General features: G+C 44.9%; 1 protein-coding gene across 1 annotated transcript in view; it reads left to right on the top strand.

Annotated features, from left to right (window-relative positions):
- Positions 1-22,741, top strand: part of LOC147017900 (hedgehog-interacting protein-like) — a 221,263-nt gene that overhangs the window by 54,340 nt on the left and 144,182 nt on the right. The window contains exon 4 of the mRNA XM_085896963.1: positions 14,989-15,202. Within this exon, the coding sequence (XP_085753089.1) occupies positions 14,989-15,202 (214 nt within the window). The remainder of the gene's footprint in view (positions 1-14,988; positions 15,203-22,741) is intronic.

Genomic DNA, 22,741 nt, shown 5'->3' with positions numbered 1-22,741 from the left:
ATAGTGGCCGATAAACGGGCTGCTTGGGCATGTGGAGGTTTGAATAGCAGCCGGTAAAACGGCCGCCAGGGTTCAAAGGATGAATGTAGCTTACCACCATTTATTGTTTGCCTTCTGACTCACGCTTGGTCTTTTCTACCTTTGCCTCTATGTCGTGTGTCCATCTTTTTCTCGTGCTCTAATGCGATTGCATTAATTTTCTACACTTTGTTATTTAACTCTTGAGCCATCATTAGAAACATAACTGTGTGGTGAAGCATATGCTTTTAACTACCAAGGATATTTTAATTGTATTCAGACATTCAGATATAAGCTCTACTCTTGTGAAGCATAACTTGGGATTTCTAATGTCTGCAATGAAAATATAACAGCCATTTTCATGTCCCCTTTGAAGGATCATGTTTCATCATGTAATGTCCCGTGTTGACGCTGTACTTTATTTTTGTTATCTCCGGCACTGAAGGTGGACGGAGGTTATGTTTTCAACCCTGTCTCTCTGTTTGTTTGTCTCTGTGAATATATCTCAAAAAGTTCTGGACGAGTTGTGACAAAACTTGGTGGATGAGTTTAGTAGGTGACAAGAACAAGCCAATTTGATTTTGGTTAATGTCCGGATCCAGATCCAACCTATCAATGGGATATAAAACGTAAACTGTTGAGCATCGTTGAGGTATGCCCTCCACTGAGTGCCGTTCTAATTCAATCCTGTGTTTACCACTCGGTATGGATGGAAAATAATGTATAGAATGATTAACAAAAATATAGTCATAGTGTGAAGAAGAATTTTTGAGAATTAGCTGTGAATGTGACATGATGGACCCACAAATATTGATGCCCCCACAGATATTAGTGAGAAATTCAATGAGTAGCACTTTCTGCTTCATGGTGCATTTCTTACTTGCAAATTATTGGTGCATTTAGAATTCAACCATCAAAGCGGCCAATTGGTGCATTTATCCAATTGTTTTTGAGGTCAACAAAGGCCAAATTTCTAAAATTGTCAATTTTCATTCGATTGACTTTAAATTTGAAGAGGAGTTGCATATTTGGTCATTGAATTCAAACACCAATTTATTGAGGAAAACATTGGCCAAAAGGTCAACATAGGCCAAACGTCAACAACTTAGGGGAGATTTCCAAAATCCTCAATTTTTATCCCATTGACTTGAAATTTGAAGAGGATTTGCATATCAGGTCGCAGAATTCAACCAGCCAATTATTTTTGAGGCCAACTTTAACCAAAAAGTCAACATAGGCAAAGGTCAACAACTTAGGTGAAATTTCTAATGTTCTAAATCAGTGGTCCTCAACCTTTTTGATCCCACGGGCCGCATTAACTACTCCCAAGGATGTTGGGAGCCAGAAAAAAATTGATTCCTTTTATTGAGTTTTATTGATGCATTTTATTGATGCAAATTGATTTGATTCCTCCCGGCGGTAAGCGGCAGTGGCTGGCAGCGGCATATTGTGTAAGGCTTTTCAGGTCACGGCGCTGGCCGGCAGTGGCATTGTGTAAACCCCTTTAAAATTGCTACATGGAAAAGTGTTTTGATTGGAAAGTCCTTGCGGGCAGCAGTATAGGGCTCCATGGGCCGCAGGTTGGGGACCAATGTCCTAAATTTTCATCCCGTTGACTTGAAATTTGAACAGTATTTTCATTTCAGCTCACTGGATTCAACCACCAATTATTTTTGAAGTGAACATTAGCCAAAAGGTCAACATATGGCTGATTTCTAAAATTGTCAATTTTAATCAGATTGACTTGAAATTTGAAGAGGATTTGCATATTTGGTCAATGAATTCAACCACCAATTATTTTTAATGTCAAATGTTTTTTTAATGGATTGTGCAAGTATCGTGCTATACGCGACATCTTTCTTGTTTTATACTTTGATGACGTGAAATTAGTTTCCCTTTTAAATGATTGTATGATAAGTTGTTCAAATATGCTGGTGTTCAATTCAGAACGGATTTTGAAAATAATCTGTTAATGACCTGAACTTGCTGTGGGAGCATATACGTATTATTTACACAAAAATGCTACAATTTTAAACACCACCCCACTCCCCTTTCCACTTACCTCCCTCCTCCCATCTACACACAACCTCCTTTGCCTTCTCTATTTCCACTACCCCGACACTCTTCGACCCTTCCTTCTATCTCCTCCCTTTCACCCTGTTGAGGCTTTCCTTTGTCTGAGTTCATCCATCCCTGTGACTGGTTAAAGTTAAACTAATCACTGTACTAATAATATTCAAGTGCTTTAATATGCAAATCTCTCTAAAACTGCTGTGGCTTTTATTTATTTACTTTTCTGCTTTATTCTTCACTTGCATTATTTTTCCTTCACATTTATACCACTTCCTGCCTCCCCCCCTCCCCCACCTTCCCCGAGTCTCTATGTCTTTTCTCTCTCTCTCTACCTCTCTCTCTCTCTCTACCTCTCTCTCTACCTCTCTCTCTACCTCTCTCTCTACCTCTCTCTCTACCTCTCTCTCTACCTCTCTAAACATGCTTTGCACTGTCTAAAATTTGGAGGTTTTGAAAAACAGACCCAGTCACATCTCTCACCTGTATCTGGAAGGAATAGCCAATTAGCTCTCACCTAATCAATTACCCTTTGTTGTTTCTCATTTACATGTTGACTGCTTTTGACATTTCCATGTGGTGCATGCTTGGGAGCCTCTATAGTGCGTGTTTCTGTTTGTGTTGTTGCTGAAGATTCACCAATAAGTGATGAAACCAGTCCAGCAGTTGAGGTGGATGTATAGCATTTACTTTACTTGGATTTACTTGGATGTATGTATTGGCTGGAAGTGATGCTTGTTTGCCCCTTGTTACTGCGCTGATTCATGTATTTTCATATGATTGCCTTGAAATTTAAAGAGCCATGAGGATTCTTACGTCCTGTATGTACTATTTATGAATGTATTTGCAGCTGTGGAGGAACTCTGCAAAAGGTTTAAAACGGCAAAGAGCTTACCTTGTGTAGCCTTTTATGTTTGCTTTATGCAACTTTCCTTGGGAAGAAGAGTATGGGAGGAGTCAATTTATCTTTAATGCCACATTGGTTATTCCCTCCCTCCAGTTACAGATGTATGGGTTTTTTAGGTCAGCTCGCTGACCTGATAAAACCGTTCGATGTCCTCAGATCCGTCCGACTGTCCATCTGTCTGTCTGTCAACAATATTTCTTTTTCTATCTCCTCCTAGACGTCTCGGCCGATTGAGTTCTAACTTGACATGATGATAATACTTGTTGCTCTCTAGAGATCGTCTGAGCCCTTTTCGCATTTTCGCCTCGGGGTCAAGGTTACAGGGTCATCAAATGCAAAATGGCCGATTGGTGAAATTGCCTATATGGAAGTATCCGACTGCTATAATGCAAAATGGGTTTCATAGGGAATATTAAGAAGATTTAACTCAACCAACTAGTTTCTCGTTACCTCTGTCGTCTGGCCCTGTTTATTGGGGAACACGAGGTCCGCTGACTTCAACACGTTTTTGCACAGTTATTTTAAGTTCAATTTAAATTCTGTTTTCATTTATCATAGTCGCGAAGGTTGATTAACACTCGATTGCATCAAGTTTTGTTTAAATTGAATATTTATATCCTCGGTCTGTGTGGAATGCATTATAGTGAGGGGAAGCTTCCATTGGCTTTCATCTGTTTCAATATCACATCATGAGGCCAGCTTAAGTTCTAGTTGACTTCTGTTCTCACGTTGGGATGTTCTGGTGAAGCTACATGGTTAATGAAGATAATTTTCATGCAAATCCGCTCAGAAACACACTTTTCATGAGGAAAATATTGTTACGGCTGTGGAAATTCGCAAACCACCATTCAGGGCCCGTAGGTGAGATATCTCGAAGTACATGTGTAGTTAGCCCCAAACCCGTTGTATAGAGGGATATGTGATTAATTTGGGCTGCGACGCTTTGAGTTAGGCGTTTTTCTGTTCTATCTTTATTTTGAACCAACCACGTCTCAACCGCCATCACACAACAACCACCACGCCAGCCATCGTCACCAACTACAACCATGCTCCAACCCTCAGACAACAACAACAATGCCAACAGCCATGACCTTTACCTTCACAACTCGCTCCCACATCATCGCATCACCATCATTCCCAAACGGCACCATAACCATCAAACCACCACCGAAAACCCTCCACCACCCTCACCTCTCTCATTCTACGGCCATTCCCGCACCACCTGTGAACACTGAGCATCGGGCTGTCTTGGGCCCGTTCAGCGATACGCACCGAGCCGCGAGCGCAAATAGCTGCCTTTCCGAGGAAAATTCGGATCACAAACGCTACACGCCCACTTCCCCTCCGTCCAATTAGCAAGCGTGGAGCGGCTTGGCCCCGCCTCCAGGCACGTCTGTGTGAAATCGATATATGCAAATTCTAAGATCAGGGGAGATTCACGCCCCCTTTCCTCCGACCAATTGGCGAGCGTGGCTCCACCCCCGAGGTCATCCTGATCCGGATATTTGCATATTGTTTTCTCCTGCCGGCCTATAAAACGGCGAGTGCAAGGCGAATCAGAGTGAGTCGAGTCGGGTGGAGAGTGAGTTGAGTCGGGTGGCGAAGTGATCGGTGTGTCGTCGAGTTGGGTTCTGGAGTCGGCTGAGAAGAGTTGCGGGAAGAGGCAAAGGAGCTCGGGTCCGAGGCGAGAAGGATGGCGGTTGGCGACGAGGCCGCGATGTGAGATCGCTCGTCGCGGGACCCAAGCCAGCCAGCCATCTCCCTCCCCCAGGGCATCAACAATTCCCCCCTTTCCCCCGCGCTGAGATAGTGCAAAAAGGGGGCCCCATTCCCACCCCACTCCAAACGTCGTGCCAACGAAACCCGCCAAGGAGCACGGAGTCGGGGCACATCCATGCGGCCACATCTGCGGCTCGCCCGCCAACGCGTCACGAGGACGCGGGTAGGACCCCCCCGGTCTCGCGGACCTGGCCGCTCCTCCAGGTCACGCGCACAATTGGCCTACAGGCCTGTCTGCCCCTTTGTCTCTGAGGGTGGCTTCTTTCCTTTGCTTTTGAGTAAATGTGTGTTGGCGCCGTCTGTAAAGTAGAACTGTATACGTGTTGCCGTGTGTGCGCGTAGTCGAAAGTAACTCTGCGTCGTTGTTGCTTTTGTTTTTGTTGCTATATGTGCATTTTGACTGTTTGGCTGTATGTGTGTGCTTTCCGTGTGCCGGAAAATAAATGTGCTTTGTGTGAACTGTTTTCCCGTTTCGCTTCATCATTTCTTTATTGACCCTCCATCCTGCTTCACGTAAAGGGTTCATAGTGGGCTTAATACGCCCCGTAATTAATCGGAACCGTCGAGGCCGACGATAACACCGCTCGGTTATCACTGTAGCACGGAACGGACCGCTCAAGCGGTTCGTGTCCGGAGTCGACCTGCGGCGAGGTAAGATCACCCGGTTTACCATCCGCGTGGGTACTTAGGTAGGTCGAGTTTGGCGAACAACCCTATCCTACGCGGGTGGCCGATTGGCACGATTGTGGTGAGGTCGTAAGGCCCACCCGTGACTGGCTCCGGGCGATAGTTCCCGGAGGGTCACGACTGAATTGTCCGTCCGGTGGGCGACGCGGTCGCGATTCGAGTGACGCGGCCGTCCGCACGCCGACGGGCACAAATTTGCAACAATATATTCAATTCAAATAACCGTGACTCTGGAAGGGAGACCACATGCTTTCTGTTCACTGATTCACCTCGTAACCTGTCCTCCTGAGCGACTGCTTATTTGTAGTGTCTGTAAGATTAATATTTATATTTTAGATGGGTTGTGGATGTGCTCTACAAGTATCTGAAAGAATTCTGGTAAAAAAGGATGTTTTTTTCAGATTTTGTTAAAACATTTCACCCGACGGCGAGCGGCGTTGTCACGTGAAACAGTGCAATCGTGCAGGTGCGTTGACGCGTAACGCAACGCTAATATGGAGAGTGCATCATGACGTGTCGTCAGGTCAGGTCAGGTATGGGAGCATGCGCTAGGGCAGCGCGTCGCTGTGTCCACTTTCCGCCGGTACTCCAGGGGCCTCTGTCTGGCCATCCCCCAGGCAGATGCCTGGCCCATCCCCATCTCTGAGAGATGCTGATCGACCTGCTGCAACCACTAGGCACATGGTCGGCCCATTGTCCTCCTCCACTCAGGAGACTCCCTCGCTGAGAGAATCTGGTGAGCAGGATCAGCGTCAGGAAAATGAGCCACATGCCCATACAGCCGCAGCTGATGCTCACGGACTATGTAGGTAACAAATCTCATTTGAGTCTCTATCAGCAACTGCTCGTTGGACACAAAGTCCAACTATCGATAGCCAAGGATTCTCCGAAGAGACCTGGTACGAAAGGAATTAAGTATCCGTCTCAGATCCTTGGTCAGAGTCCAAGTCTCGCATCCATAGAGCAAGACTGGAAGCACCAAGGACCTGAAGACCTGGACTTTCGTCCTCCCGCACAGGTACTGGCAGCGCCACACCCCATTATCCAGTAAATCCATGACTGCCCAGGCCCGACCCAGACGTCTATTGACCTCTGACTCACAGCCAGCAGAGACATGAATATCACTGCCAAGGTGAGTGAATCTCTCCATGACCTCAACATCCTCACCACAATGAGGCACAGACAGGACAGCAGCATCCAAGATGTCAGTGAAAGCCTGGATCTTGGTTTTGACTCAGGAAACCCGTAATCCCAGCGGCTCCGACTCCCCATTCAGCACCACGAGGGCCCCCGAAAAGATATCTAAAGTGTCCGCACAGATGACTGCATCATCTGTGAAATCAAGGTCAGAGATCTTGACATTCCCAAACGATGCACTGCAGCTTGATATCTCCGACATCCTCCCTGGAATCCAGTCCATACAACTGCTGAAAAGTGTGGGGGCCAGTACACACCCCTGATGAACTCCAGTAACAACTGGAAATACGTCAGAGATGGCACCACCACATCTCACAGCACTCTCAGTACCAGAGTATAGTTCAGACATCAGATCGATCAGTTTTGGTGGCACCCCACGAAGACCTAGAATCCTCCAGAGGGTATACCGAATCACTGAATCAAATGCTTTACAGAGATCAACATAGGCTGCAAGCAGCCCCTGCCAAAACTCTCACCTGCGTTCGGTGAGGACCCGAAGAGCAAGTATACGGTCAATCGTTGACCTCTTTTGTGTAAAGCCTGACTGCTCTGGACGCTGGTGCTCAAGCAGATGGTGGCGAACCGTATCAAGAATTATCTGAGCAAAGACCTTGCCCAGCACTGAGAGCAGCGTCACCCCTCAGTAGTTGTTGCAGTCTTGGCAATCACCCTTACCTTTCCAGAGAGGGACAACAAGGCCCCTCTTCCAGTCAGTTGGGATGATGCCTGTCTTTCAGGCAGAGCACAGAACTGCATGCAACGACACGAGTGCAGCATTTCCACCAGCCTTGAGAAGTTCAGCATGGATGCCACAGATCCCTGGAGCTTCACCCTATTTCAACCGGTTCACCCGCAGCCTGTATTTCCACAAGCGAAGGTGGACCACAGTTGATTGGAGGGTCAGCAACAGGGATTGTAACACCCCTGACGTTCAATTCGACAGCTGGTGGATTAGCCTGGTACAACTGCTCAAAGTAACCGGCCCAGCGGGCCTTCACTTCAGACTCCTCTGTCAAGAGCCTACCACCCTCTGCTCTAACTGCAGTACACCGAGGGATGGGCTTGGATGAACGCAATGCACGAATTCCCCTGTAAGCAGGACGAGAATCACTTGACCACAGATGATGCTCTACCCCCTCACAAATTCCCCGCACATAGGCCTCCTTGTCCACCCTCAGTGCACGTACAGTTTTGCGCCTCAGCTCCCTGAACAGCTCAGCTCTGCCATTCAGCCTGGCCCTGCGACTCTGGTTAATGGTATCCAGTGTCCCTTGAGAGACAAAATTCTTCTTTGCCCTACGGTGAGTTACAAGACATCCACCGGTAATATCAAGGACGGTGGTCTTGAAAGCACTCCACAACTCTTCAGGACCTCCCAAAGCACCCGACTCCCCCAAATCTCCACTCAGCTTGTTCGCAAACTCCTCAGCTACCCTCTCATCCTTGAGCTTGACAACATCCAGCCTCGGCTGCTACCTCGGGTTCCCACCAGACTCCGGAATCGCAAGCCGTATACACGGATAACTCCGTGACGCGGAGGGTCGCAAATCGACCGTGAATGCCAATAACTCAACCACGTGACTTAGCGTCTTCCGTCTAATGGAAACCGGTTTCCTAAAATGGTCATGTGATCTAATTACCTTGTCTGAACTGGGTCACCTTATCGGGTCAGATGCAGCTGAGCAACACTGCCAAAGACTTACTGGTTAAAAGAACGGATCATTGGGAATAAAGTCCCGGCTCGGCTAGGATACGGACCATGCTGGACCAGTGAAGGAAAAGATGAAAACGAGATGGGAACATTTATGCAGAAGCATTTCTTTACAATTAAGGCCGAGGTCACATTTGCCACGGCAGCCGTGGGGTCTCCAAAATCTACGGCCACTAGCAATTATACAGCGGCCGCAGTATTTCCACGGTCACACAATGTAGCAGTCACATATGTTTTTATTTTTCGGGTAGTCGCACGTCGTATTTATAAATTGTGGAGACCGAAAACGTGGGGTTGCCGTACGGTCTTTGATTTGATGTCGCACGGTGACCTTAGGGCGTTCCTGCGGCGGCCATATAATTTTCAAGGCAGACGCTAGGTCACCGCAGGGGGGCCCTAAGGCGAACGTGCGGCCAGACGGACGGTAACGAATGGGTTAATTTATTACTTACGAAATCTCGAGATTTCATAAGTATATTGATGCCTTCCGTTTCTGTTTGTTTGTTTGTTTGTTTGTAGGCACGATAACTCGAGAACGGAAGAAGCTACCAATGTCAAATTACACCACGTGATTCAGGAGGGTGATGGCTAGTGCTGATTAGATTTTGGTCAAAATCGGTCAAAGGTCAAGGTCACAGTGAGTTCAAATATTCGATTTTTGATGGTTTGGTACAGATAACTCAAGAATGGAAGAAGCTACCAATGTCAAATTACACCACGTGATTCAGGAGCATGATGGCTAGTGCTGATTAGATTTTGGTTAAAATCGGTCAAAGGTCAAGATCACAGTGAGGTCAAACATCCAAAACATTCGATTTTTGATGGTTTGGTACAGATTCATCATAGAAACTTCTGGTTTGCCTCGCTACCTTCTCCAGAGACAGCTTTTATTGGACAAGGTCAGAGGTCAAGTTGACGATTTCGTAAGTACCAGTCTTTGATGCTTGTTTGTTTTTTTTTACCAGTTTTTTTTTTCGGCTTGTCGAATTGCTCCGGCAAACGTAGAAATGAAAAAAGTTGTAACTCCGCGTTATAATTCCACGGCGACCTTACGACCTGTAAAATATAGCCAAACGGCGTAGGGCCACCCTGAGGCCACCGCAGAAACTCTGCGGCCGCCGCACGTTTCTGTCAATTCAGAGGGCGTACGGCCGCCGTATCCTCGCCGTAGAGCAAATGTGACAGGCCTAAGTGAGGAAAGGTATGTGGCACAGTGAATGGGGTTTATTATTATGTACAGCAGAGATAGCAAGGAATTTGTGGGATGCGACAAAAGGCAAGCAATTTTCAAAAGCAGACACAGAGCATACATATCCCGTTATATCTTGTACAATCTTAACTTATGCTATGACAGGTGCCATCACATACACACACAAACACACACAAACCCGAGGAAGATTAGATACCCAGAAGGGAAAAGAGCAGATGAGGAAGAACGGCCTCATGATACCCAGTGCTGTTGGCCGACCACGCAACCCAGTACTCTTTGGGGGAAGCTCCTCTTGAGCGATCCAACCTCAAGAGTTGGCGTGTTATCTCATGCTTAATCACTTTGCCAGGGCTCGTGGAAAAATGTGCTCTGCACTGGTCCCAGAAAAAACATCTGTCGCGCACCAACCCCAAGTGTAGATGCAGCGATAGGCAGGTAACGAGAAGCGGTGAAGAGAGGGTGATGCAAACAGACCAAGGCTAAGGTGAAGCAGGCAGGCAAAAAAAAGAGCAGAGCGGATGGCTTCGTGATCCGCCTTTTATAAGCCCCGTGTGAAGGGTGGGGTGACGACCCGAAGCACCACGCTGTGACCCGAATCGCGCCTCCTTATTGGGCCACGGCGGTCATAGCACCGCCCTTCCAGGCTCCTGGGGCCAGAAGCGATCTCATGCACACATCCGGCGCGACACACCCCTGAGCCTTGCACTGCCACCCCCCCCACCCCCACCCCCTCCCCGTGACCCCCATCCCTTGCCGCCCGTCCTGCCGTGTTCTGGTGACTGGACGAGGGTTGCGTCGGTCCCGCACGCCCATACGGGTATCCCTGGCGAGATGCAGTTGGTGCTGTTAACAGCCCTGTCACACCTTAACGTTTTAGCCAGCGTATGGCAAGGTATCAAAATGTATGTAAAACACTGGCGGACGCTGAACTATTGATGTTTTTTCCAGTTTTGGACGTATTCATAACTAGTTGGACGTATGCATAACGTATTAGTAACGTACACAGAACGTTTCGATAACATATAGATAACGTATATCAACGAATGCTGAGCGTGTTGTCGGCGTTCACAACCTATGCCCAACGATAGTGTAACTTATGCATAGCGTGCAGCAGCGTATCGCCAACGATCACGTGGTGTAGGCTATTAATAGGCTGCGGCTCGACGATTCAAATCATAACCGCACTAGACATCGAAGTGTCAAGCCGCTGTCACACCTTGACGTTTTAACCAGCGTATGCCGACGTATGAAAAATTGCCGAATACGCTGGCACACGTCGAATACATTATGGGTAAGTTTTGTATACGTTAATAGCACGCTGAAGCACGCTGGCATATGTTGTAGTACGCCGAGTACGTCGACAAATTTTCAGCATGTTGAAAATTTTTCGACATACTCGGCATATGACACACGTTCTGCATACGCTGGCCATAAGTTGTAGGCACGTTACGCGATCGTTGACACACGTCGACACACGTTACTTGTAAGTTACTAATAAGTCGAAATACGTCGAGGTAATGGTTGGCGTCAGTGTTCCAGACTCCCTGTTTGTTTGTTTTTTTATATATTTTTTTTCTTCGGTATGACTGTGATGTTGACACTTCGATTTCTAGTGTGGTTATGAATTAAATCGTTGAGCGGCAGCCTATTAATTATATTATATTATAACCGCAGTAGAAATCAGTGTCAACATCACCGTCATACCGAAGGAAAAAAAAAAAAAAAAAAAACAGGGAGTCTGGAACACTGACGCTAATATAACCTCGACATGTTTCGACTTATGAGTAACTTACAAGTAACGTGTGTCAACGATCGCGTAATGTGCCTACAACATGTTACTCATAGATTAGAAATAAGTTTCGGGTATGCTCAACATTACCTCGATGTGTTTCGACTTATGAGTAACTTACAAGTAACGTGTGTCGACGTGTGTCAACGATCGCGTAACGTGCCTACAACTTATGCCAGCGTATGCGGAACGTGTGAGTCATACGCTGGCATACGTCGAAAAATTTCAAGCATGGAAAATTTGTCTGACAGCTCGGCGTACTACGACGTATGCCAGCGTACTACGACGTTTGCCAGCATACTACGACGTATGCCAGCGTGCTCTTAACGTATACAAAACTTACCCATAACGTATTCGACGTGTGCCAGCGTTTTAGACAAATTTTTCATACGTCGGCATACGCTGGCTAAATCGTCAAGGTGTGACAGTGCCTTAACGTGCTTGGCCTGTCCCCGCACCACGAGGTCCGAGTGGCCTGGGTCGTGCGGCATGCCTCTGTTTGGTGGCGAATTGTATCGATGCGGAGGTGCGAGGAGGCATGGGATGATTTTTCCCATGTGCGAGAGATGTTGGTGGTCAAGGTCGTAAGTTTTTTGTGAGCGAAGGTTGAGCAACTTGAGACGCGGTTGTAAATTTTTGCGCAGTTTTTGAATGAAAGGGCACGCCATGCTCGTGCCGGGCAGCGTCATTGTTTGTGGTGATTCTTTCATAGGTAGCTGCTTGGGTGCTGTGCTTGGCTGGATTTGCACCATGGTTAAAAGGAAAGGGTTGGATGGAAATCAGGATTGAAGATAGAGATATAGATATTAGACCGTGCTATTAGACCCACGCAACGCACTTCATCCTGTTAACCCACTGGACATGAGGGGAAGATCTGACTGCATGAAGACAAATGAAATAACTGCCTGGGGATCACTGTATGTTGGGTGCCATTGCCTTAGAGGCATGCGGTTTTGCAGAACCGCAACAATATATATATATATATATATATATATATATATATATATATATATATATATATATATATATATATATATATATATATATATATATACAGACATATACACACTAATAAATATGTGTGTCTCCTCCATACTAATAACTCCAAAACCATGAAACACTGCAGCCTGAAACTTTGCATGCATACTAAGGGAACTCTAAGGAAGTGCAAGAGTGAAAATTAGGTGTTTGGGTTAATTAAAACACCCGTTTTGAAGATAATTAACGGCCATATTTAATTATAGCCTTTATCAGGCACATCCTTGTGTCTCTCTCTCTCTCTCTCTCTCTCTCTCTCTCTCTCTCTCTCTCTCTCTCTCTCTCTCTCTCTCTCTCTCTCTCTCTCTCTCTTTCTCTCTCTCTCTCTCTCTCTCTCTCTCTCTCTCTCTCTCTCTCTCTCTCTCTCTCTCTCTCTCTCTCTCTCTCTCTCTCTCTCTCTCTCTCTCTCTCTCTCTCTCTCTCTCTCTCTCTCTCTCTCTCTCTCTCTCGTATCCTGGGTTACCTTGCTGGGGTCTGAAGCCACCATTTTTTTGGGCCTGCTCAACCATGCCTTGACTTGGAACAGGCCACAACGATTTCTTCACGATCATTTTTTTTTTTCACTTTCCTCACTCATATTATCGAATACCTGTTCATCATAACTCTGAATCACTGGGTACATTGCTATGCTTATAAACGCCCGGAGACGCCAGCATTCGTGGCTTTAGTACTAAGCCCAATTACAAAATTTAAGCTCCAGAATTGAACTTGGCAGCAGTTCCAACTGCTCAAAAATAGTGTTAATTTGTCTAATTCAGACATAGTTTGGACATTCTGACATAGCTATCACTTGCCAACCATTTAATTGGAGTGCTTGCTTGAGTGCTTAAGCCGCTTGCCAAGCACCCTACAGTGGATGGCGTTTCAGTTCGTGTCCCAATCGAGATGTACAGTCGGCAGTTGCTACAAGGTGGAGGTACAAATAATGGGTATACTTGGATCTATAATTTAGGGACTCTCCACAGACGTGTGTGCATACCTGCATGCTTGGTTACGCGGGCGCCGTGGTGGTAAAGTTTCATCCCGTATCTTGGAAGTTTTAATTTTTAACCTCAGCAGCGTATGAGTGATCACGTTTTCATTTGTCCTCATGACTGACTGTTTCTAAAGCAATTAGTTATTTTATATGACTTGCTGCAGTTAGTGCTTTACAAAGGTTATATGATTTCTCTTTGTGAGTTTCAAGGCAAAATGCATTTGATAACACCCGATTTCCGAGCCGTTCGCCGTATTAATGCGTTTTCTCAACTGCAGAGCTAACTTTTTTTTCTACCTGTCACATTACGTGTGTGTGTGTGTGTGTGTGTGTGTGTGTGTGTGTGTGTGTGTGTGTGACGGTTATGTCCTGACGTTGGTTTTCTCCATTTATGTCTGGATGGTGGTTATCTCCGGATGTGTCCAGACGGTGGCTATGTCCAGACGGACCCTCCCCTTGCGCTCCCTTCATGTTGCCTTCCCTTGCCTCCCCTCAAGCTGGCTTCCCTCCCCTCATACTGCCTTCCCTTTCCACACCCATTTTTCTCCTCTCCTTGCCCTCCCCTCCTTCCTCACTCCCCCACCCTTCCACCCTCCCTCCTCGTTCCCCCCTCCTGCCTCGCTCTCACACCCCTCCTTCTTTGCCCTCCCTCCTCACTCCCCCATCCTTCCTCACTCCCCCACCCTCCTCACTCCCCCACCATCCTCACTCCCCAACCCCTCATTGCTCCCCACTCCGCCTTGATCTCCTTGCAGTGTCTGTGTGTTTGTTTGTGGGTTTTATGTTTTTGTTCTACAGTGGTACTTCAAGTTCTGCTTCTTCTTCCTTCTGTCTGTAAGGGAGGGGAAGTAGATCTTTATTATGATCATTAAAAAATGTTATTCTTATAAAGATCCCATGAGGACAAGATCTAAATAATAATTGTTTTTTTTAATGCATATTGAGTACACGTCGTCGTGGCAGAGTGGTTTAAAGGTGTTGACTTGTAAGCTAGTGGATATAGTTGAATCCCATACAAAGCTAAGTTTGAAATTTATTTCTTCTTGGGTGCAAAAAAGCATTATACATGCATGAAAATGGCTCTTTTAACATATATATATATATCTTCCCTTTCAAGGAACTTCAACAAAAGAAGCCCAGTAGGTCTGCACTATGGTTTCTATCTGTAACAGCCTGCACTATGGTCGCGAACTTGTGGTTCTCTCTCTTTTTTTTTAAATACTGAGCAACAAGCAAAGCAGCACATACCATTTTAAAAGTCTTTGTTATGACTGCCAGGGTTTGAACCTCCGACCTTCCAGAGATCATAGCAGATGCTCTAACCATTACATCATTGAGTCTGATTAAATGTCTATTATGTCTGTTTTTCACTGCCCCTTTTGCGTGGTAGTCCATGATCATGCCATGTGAAAATATCTTCCTTTTTTTCAATGATATTTTTGTCCATTTAGCCCTCTATTCCATCCCCTCATCTGCAGCTATAAAAATGGATCTCATTGATGTTAAATCTTCCTGATAATTTCCCATAGATATGAGAGTCACAGCAGTTTTGGATGTTCATACATAACTGTCACCACGACCCCACTTGTCTGACTTTGGTGAGCAGGCGTGGTGGTCGGCGAAAAGTACGAGGTGGTTGGTGCTTAAATCTGCTTACTGAAGTGCTGCGTATGCCTGTGGCTGCTGTGGGACCACCAGACGACACAGGAAGGCTGTTTGTCGTTGAGAAGAATGGTGTAGTTTGGGCACTTGGTCCCCAGGGTTGGCTCCAGAAAGATCCTTTCCTCGATCTGAGGAAGGTTGTACAAACAGGGAGCAGGGTAAGAATTAATTAGGAACAAGAACATTCTCATCTTAATCAATGCTTATTCTGGTGCGACTTCTTCCATTATTTACACGAATCACACATTCGTGTTTTTATTTATTTTCTCACCCAACATTCGATGTGAATCTATTTTTAAGTTATCTCTTTGTAGTAGCATTCTCAAAATGAAGGGCATGCTTTCTCACTCAGCTGATTTTTTTTTTTTTTTTCATGACTGCCAACATTCTCAGTGGTAATCTACATATGCAAAAACCGTTAACTTTTGTCACTCTGCTTTCCACTTTCACATTTTCCTTTCATCATCCTCCTTTATTCTCACCCCCCCCCCGCCACCCCCTCATTCTCCTCCTTGCCAACCATTTATTTGGAGTGCCCCATTCTTTATGTACAACCATGTTTGCCTTTTCTCCTCTCCTTTCCAAATCTCCACTACAGTTGCATTATCTTCTTGTCCTCCATTCTTCTGTCTCTCAATTTTCTTTTTTTAGGTCAGCTCACTGACCTAATATAACCGTTTGATGTCCTCAGATCCGTCCGTCCGTCTGTCAACAATATTTATTTTTCTATCTCCTCCGAGACGTCTCGTCCGATTGAGTTCTAACTTGACACGATGATAATACTTGTTGCTCTCTATAGATCGTCTGAGCCTTTTTTCGCATTTTCTCGTCGGGGTCAAGGTTACAGGGTCATCAAGTGCAAAATGACCGATTGGTCGAATTGCCGAAAAGGAATCATCAGATGGCTATAATGCATAATGGGTTTCATTGGGATTATTAAGAAGATTTAATTCGACCAACTAGTTTCGAGTTACCTCCGTCGTCTGGCCCTGTTTATTGGGCAACACGAGGTCCACTGACTTCAACACGGCTTCATGCGGTTATTTTACGTTAAATTTAAATTATGCTTTCACTTTTCATAGTCGCGAAAGTTGATTAACACTTGGTTGCATCAAGTTTTGTGAAAATTGAATGTTTATATTCTCGGTCTGTGTGGAATGCATTGCAGCGAGGGATGGCTTCCACGGGCTTCCATCCGTTTCCATGCCATATAACGAGGCTGTCTTAAGTTCTGGTTGATTTCTGTTTTCACTTTTGGGACCTTCTGGTGTGGCTACACATTTAGTGAAGATAATTTTCGTGCAAATCCGCTCAGAAACACACTTTTCATGAGGAAAATATATTCAATTCAAATAACCGTGAAAATCTGGACGGGACACCACGTACTTTCTGTTCACTGCTTCACCTCGTAACCTGTCCTCCTGAGGGACTGCGCATTCGTAGCGTCTCAGATTAATGTTTATATTTTATATGGTTTGGGGATGTGCTTTACTAGTATCTGAAAGAATTCCGGTGAAAAACGGACGTTTTAAGATTTTGTTGGGGAATTTCATCCAACGACGAGCTGGCTGGTCACGTGACGCCGCGCAGATGTGCAGGCAGCGAGTGATTGAGCATCTTGGTGACCCGAGGGTCCTTGTTAGTTGGGGTCCAGCTCTGTCCTGGATACAGCCATTAAATGCACACACTTAGAGTATTTATTTCACGGCCATAAATGCGGGTTTGAAAATTGTACAATGATGTTGGGAATGATTCCTAGAATATGGAGATTTTTTTTCTTCGAGTGGCCTCACGTGTTTATTGTAAATTCAATATGAATTCTGTTTTCACTTTCCGTAGTCGCTAAGGTTGATTAACACTCGCTTGCATCAAGTTTTGTATCCGAGCTGACCGTCAAACCCGCTCGGATGTATTATTCAATATACCTCCTTGCCCTCTCCCAATTTTTCCCCTTGCATTTGTGATATCTTGCTCACAAATGCTGTCATAGAAAGTTGAAGCCTTGCTAAAAGGAGCAATAATGTGCTTTACAAATACAATAGCATTTTGGATGAGATTTTAAATATATCTTTTTCAGTATAAAATTCCAGTAGAAAGATATAAGATCCATTGACCATTTATTTATAGCAGGGAAGGGAGCGTGATATTATGCATAAGGGCTGAAGCAGGTAGAGCTTGTTGATCGAGGCCTTAAACTGTTGAATGTTTTAGATCGTGAGGAAAGCAGGAGGAGGCAGCCAGTTCCAAATTACAGCAATGTGACGAAAGAAATAAGATGTACATTTATTCGTTCTCCATGGCTGAAGGGACAAACATTAAGGGAAGCTAGATGAATCCAAGCACGTGGAGCAAGGACACATCATGGGGTGGGGGTGGGGGGGAGGGAATGCAGCTGATAGTTCAACAAAGCAACTGGCATGGTAATAACAAGAGGGATGAAGAGGAAACCGCTCTGTGATGAGTCAGGAGATGAAGACTCTGTGATGAGTCAGTAAGTAATCTGTCACCAACAAGCTATACAACATTACACTCATGTACACTATTCAGAACAATGAGCGCAGATGGAAAAGCTCTACCATAAATGTGACACCAGTATTCTACCATATGGTGAACTTGGAGTTTGTAAAGGTTCAGGAGATGAGAAAAGGGGAAATACTTCTTCACTTGGAAAAGAAACCCCACTATCTGGGAAGGCAGGAGTTGCCATATGGGGCATCCAGAAGAAGGGTAAGGAAAGTTTCACTCCTAATTTTCTGATTTAAGAAGTGTATGTAAGAGATCCACTACACATGGAAAGTGAAAGAACATTGGTATTGATAATGTTTTAGATGAGAAGGTATTGGGTCTTCATGTGGTTAAATTAAACAAGCTTTTTTGAACCTATTCCACAATGGAGTTTCAGTCAGAGTTATGGGAGTTTGCAGTTGACATATATTGTTTGAAATATCACAAGTTACTGAGAAGAAGACAACTGGGATTTTAGATTCTCATTTCTGGTTTCTTCATGAGTGCACTTGGTTATTCTCAATTACATGAGAACTTCTCTTAAAATGAAATACACCATGTACCTCGTTTAACTGTTGTCATTTGTTTCTTTAAGGCCTAAGTCACATTTGGCACGGTGGCCAGAGGGTCGACAAAATCTACGGCCACTAGCAATTATAGGGCGGCCGCAGTATTTCCACGGTCACACAATGTAGCAGTCACATATGTTTTTATTTTTCGGGTAGCCGCACGGGGTATTTAGAAATTGTGGAGACCGAAAACGTGGGGGTGCCGTACGGTCTTTGATTTGATGTCGCACGGTGACCTTAGGGCGTCCCTGCGGCGGCCATAGAATTTTCAAGGCAGACTCAAGGTGCCCGCAAGGTGACCGCAAGGCGACCGCAGGGGGGCCCTAAGGTGAACGTGTGGCCAGACGGATGGTAACGAGTGGGTATATATACCAGTTCTTTTTTTACTGAAATAAAAATATACCAGTTCGGAATATACCAGTATATAAAACTGAATATACTATAACTATAATGTCTAAAAGTCTGAAGACGACGATGGTTCACGAGCGGTATTTGATGATGTAGATTGTTTCAGAAGTAAAGGATGAGACAATGTGATAATGTTTGACCAAGTTATAAAAATGATCAACATGATGTTGTACGAGTGACAGGTTATAAGCTGCAAAATGTCGAAAACCCGGTTTCGTTGAACAACTTTAAAAATTTGACCTTTGCATAACCTTTAAAGGTCAAAAAACAATGTTGTGGACATTAAAATAAGGAAACAGGATATGTGATATAGCTTATTGGAGTTAGTTTGTCGAAGAAGGTCAGAAACCCGGTTCAATTCCCACAACTTTGAAAATTTGACCTTTGTGAACTTTAAAGGTCAAAGGTCAAGGATTATGACCTTTGGTGCAAAACTTCCTCTGGAACATTCCAGGAACAATATAACGTCATATAGGCTATATGGCATTTCACACTCCTCGGATTATCCATACTTTGATGAAATCAGCGTAAAAAACAAACTTGAAGGGGGGCGCGACGGGCAAGGTGTTCGAGATAGAAAAAAATGGTTTCAAGACTTTAGGTGGGGAATGACCTCAATATTATACATAAAAAATATTGTCATCCTTACCTCTCAAAGTTTGGGCGGTTGTCTGATTTTTATGTCAAAATTCGAAATTTTCTAAGTTCATGACCTTGTGACCTTGACCTTGGGACTAAAATGAAAATTTGAGCTCCGTGGAGCTATGCAGGTGCCATTGGGCTAACCAAATACCGAAACCTCTGCCAGATTCGACAACCCCCTCGGAGAAGATGGATTTTTATGTCAAAATCGCAATTTTCTAAGTTTGTGACCTTGTGACCTCGACCTTGGGATGAAAATGAAAAATTGAGCTATGTGGGGCTATGCAGGTGCCATTGGGCTAACCAAATTCCGAAACCCCTGCCAGATTTGACAAACCCCCTAGGAGAAGATGCAAATTGAAATGGGCTACCCCCTAAAAACACAATTCGCAATTTTCTAAGTTCGTGACCTTGTGGCCTTGACCTTGGAATGAAAATGAAAAATCGAGCTCTGTGGGGCTATGCAGGTGCCATTGGGCTAACTAAATACCTAAACCCCTGCCAGATTCCACAAACCCCTCAGAGAAGAATTTTTAATGTCAAAATCGCAATTTTCTAAGTTCGTGACCTTGTGACCTTGACCTTGGGACGAAAATGAAAAATCGAGCTCCATGGGGAGGGGGAGGCAGGTGCCATTGGGCTAACCAAGTACCGAAACCCCTTTCAGATTTGACAAAACCCCTAGGAGAAGATGCAAATTGAAATCGGCTACCCCCTAAAAACATGTTTTTTATGGGCGGACCACGCCCATTTTCAGGAAAACTCAACTAGATCATGATATAAACCTCCCACCAAAATTTCATCAGGATCGGATCAAAACCAACGGAGCTATGCTCGGGACAGACAGACAGACAGACACACAACAATAACGAATATAGTGGTCACTTATATTTTTCGTGAAAATATTTTTTCGTGAACCAATAACTGAATATACCAGTTCGGAGTATCGGCAAACACCTATACTCCGATCTCCAGCGGTAGCGCACGGTGGATGAACGGTCGATGCAGACTGCCATGGAGGCCGTACGTAGGATGCATGGCGGGCGTAGGGGAACTGTGCGTCGACCCTGCGTTGCCCGCAGGTAGTCACACAGACCGCAAGGCCACCGTACGTTGAACACAGGGACACCTTAGAACTACCCTACGGTGACCGTGGGAATAGTGCAGCCGCCGTAATTTTTTGGGGGTTGGCAAAATTCATTTTTCATTGATAAGAGCCTACGGCAGCCGCACGAATAACGCAAGCCCACCGTACGCCCTAAGTACGGTCGACGAGGAACACATCTACGTCATGGCTACGGCTTGTCGAATTGCTACGGCCAATCTAGAAATGAAAAAAGTTATAACTCCGTGCTGTAATTCCACGGTGACCCCTTCTTCTTCTTCTTTCGGCTGCTCACGTTCGGGGTCGCCACAGCGGATCATCCGTCTGATCCGCATAGTGATTTGGCACATGTTTTACGCCGGATGCCCTTCTTGACGCAACCCTGGTCGCCTCTTACAACACAGGGATATGGTACTCCTATTTTAACTGGGGTATACACCGGCCCAGTACACTGGTTCTCATTTCGCCGACCTTGGAAGGATGACAGGCTGAGTCAACCCCCTGGTGTATTAATTCAGTGGCCCAACGGAGCTTGAACTCAGGACCTTTTGGATCCCAAGCCGCTGCCCTAACCACTGCGCCAACACCAGGCTATTCCACGGCGACCCCTACGGCCTGTAAAATATAGCCATATGGCGTAGGGCCACCCTGAGGCCACCTCAGAAACTCTGCGGCCGCCACACGTTTCTGTCAATTCAGGGGGGGGGGGGGTACGGCCGCCTTCTCCTAGCCGAAGAGCAAATGTGACTTAGGCTTAACTGTTAATCAAATTGTGAATCCCTTCTTGTATCTTCATGTATGTACTTATTTGGTCCTGCTCTATCGACATCGGGTTTGTGTTTGTCGATGGGCCTCAGCTAGACCACATACTGGTGAGTCTTTGGCAAAACACATTAGCTCGTTCCTTCTCTCTTTCTTCTCTCTTCTCTCCTTTACCATATTCTCCCCCTCCTGCACATTCTTTAGCATCCTTATTTAAAAAATAAAAATTAAAAAAATTAAAAAATAGAACAATATAAATTTCTCCTTCCTTCATGAATTATTTATCATTTTTCTCCACTTTACTATTCAAAATTTATTTTAAATGATAATTATCCCATGTGTGTAGTACAAAGCAGGGTTAAGCAATTGGTTCACTGTCTGTCTGACAGATGTCAGTCTTTGATCAAAGGAACCATTTCATTTCATTTGAATTTTATATTATTGCACTGTAGAACATGAATAGGAAGAGAATCTGCAGTTTACCAGTACTTTGGCTCTAAACTTGTCAAATTGTAGGACTTCTCGTCCCGAGTGCGCATGCATGTGCACTCGGGATAAAGAAGCTGTTTCAGTCTGTCTGCCTGTCTAGCAGTCAAACATAATTGAAAATTATTCCAAACAGGAAATTAGTTTTTAGGTGCGTCATAAAGGAAGCAAACAACAAGCACGGATAACTAATTTAATGTGTTGAATAAGGTGTTGTAAAAGATCAACTTTAGTTAACTTCCAATTCAATGTTTGTTTGTTTGTTTGTTTTACAGCCGATAAAACTTTTATTTTATTTCAGTTAGACGATATATTTGAATACTGTGGAACACAAATCACATTGTTTGCATTTCCAAAAACCCTCAGTTTAGCAGTACTTGGGTAAAATTTACGCCATCTTGACCAATCAAATTTGCCAGGCACTCTGGGGGTGGAATAACAGTGAGATTCAGAAAAAATGGCGGTGCCTAGTGATACAATGACAGAGCTAACTTCGTACAATAGTTGTGGTTGTTTAGTGCATCTTCTTCTCAAAGAGCGTTCCAAAATCGCCAGTTTCTCCGAAATGAGTTGGCAGTAGGTTCATCTCTGGACTGTTCCATTTGACCCATCGGTTTCATCTCGCTATCATCGGGCCTGTTAATCGAAGTTCAAGTACAAAGCTAATATAGATCGTACTTGGAAATGCAAAGCAAAACTTGAAAAGACCCTTCCCGTTTCCTTTCTCAACACCATGTGGGGTAAGGTGTTCTATGAAGTCTCTAATTTATGTTTTCTCTCTCTTTACTGTCATTCCCAAGCACCTCTTTTCCCATACAGCATCTCATTTTGAACTCCCTCTCCATTTCCTTCCTGGATTACTCGAAAATCTTCCTGGCCTCATGTCCTGTTTTATCCACACCATGCTGCTTTTATCCTTGCCTTTAACCATCCTTCCCTCCAACCTCACTGTAATGTTTGTCTTCATTTTGCTGAACTTAGGATACAGAAAATAAATTTGGGCTGAAGGATTAATCCTACCCCCTCCCCCATCCTGCCTTAATCTCCTCCCTCCCTCCCCACTATTAGCTGCCACACCCCTACCCCTCTGCCAACTCCGAGTCCTCTTCCATCCCTTTGAATATGGACCTACATTTGATTTTTCTGTTCCAAAATCACAGGTCTCTCCTTACAAGTTTCCACTGCTGATCCAGACATTGTGTGTTTAATAGATGTTCATG

The sequence above is a fragment of the Eptatretus burgeri genome, chromosome 10 (genome assembly GCF_056783735.1).
Source record: "Eptatretus burgeri isolate ZD-2024b chromosome 10, Ebu_testis_v1, whole genome shotgun sequence".
Taxonomy (NCBI): Eukaryota; Metazoa; Chordata; class Myxini; order Myxiniformes; family Myxinidae; genus Eptatretus; species Eptatretus burgeri.
Note: the sequence above shows the minus strand (reverse complement) of the source record. Positions and strands in the feature narration are given on the sequence as shown.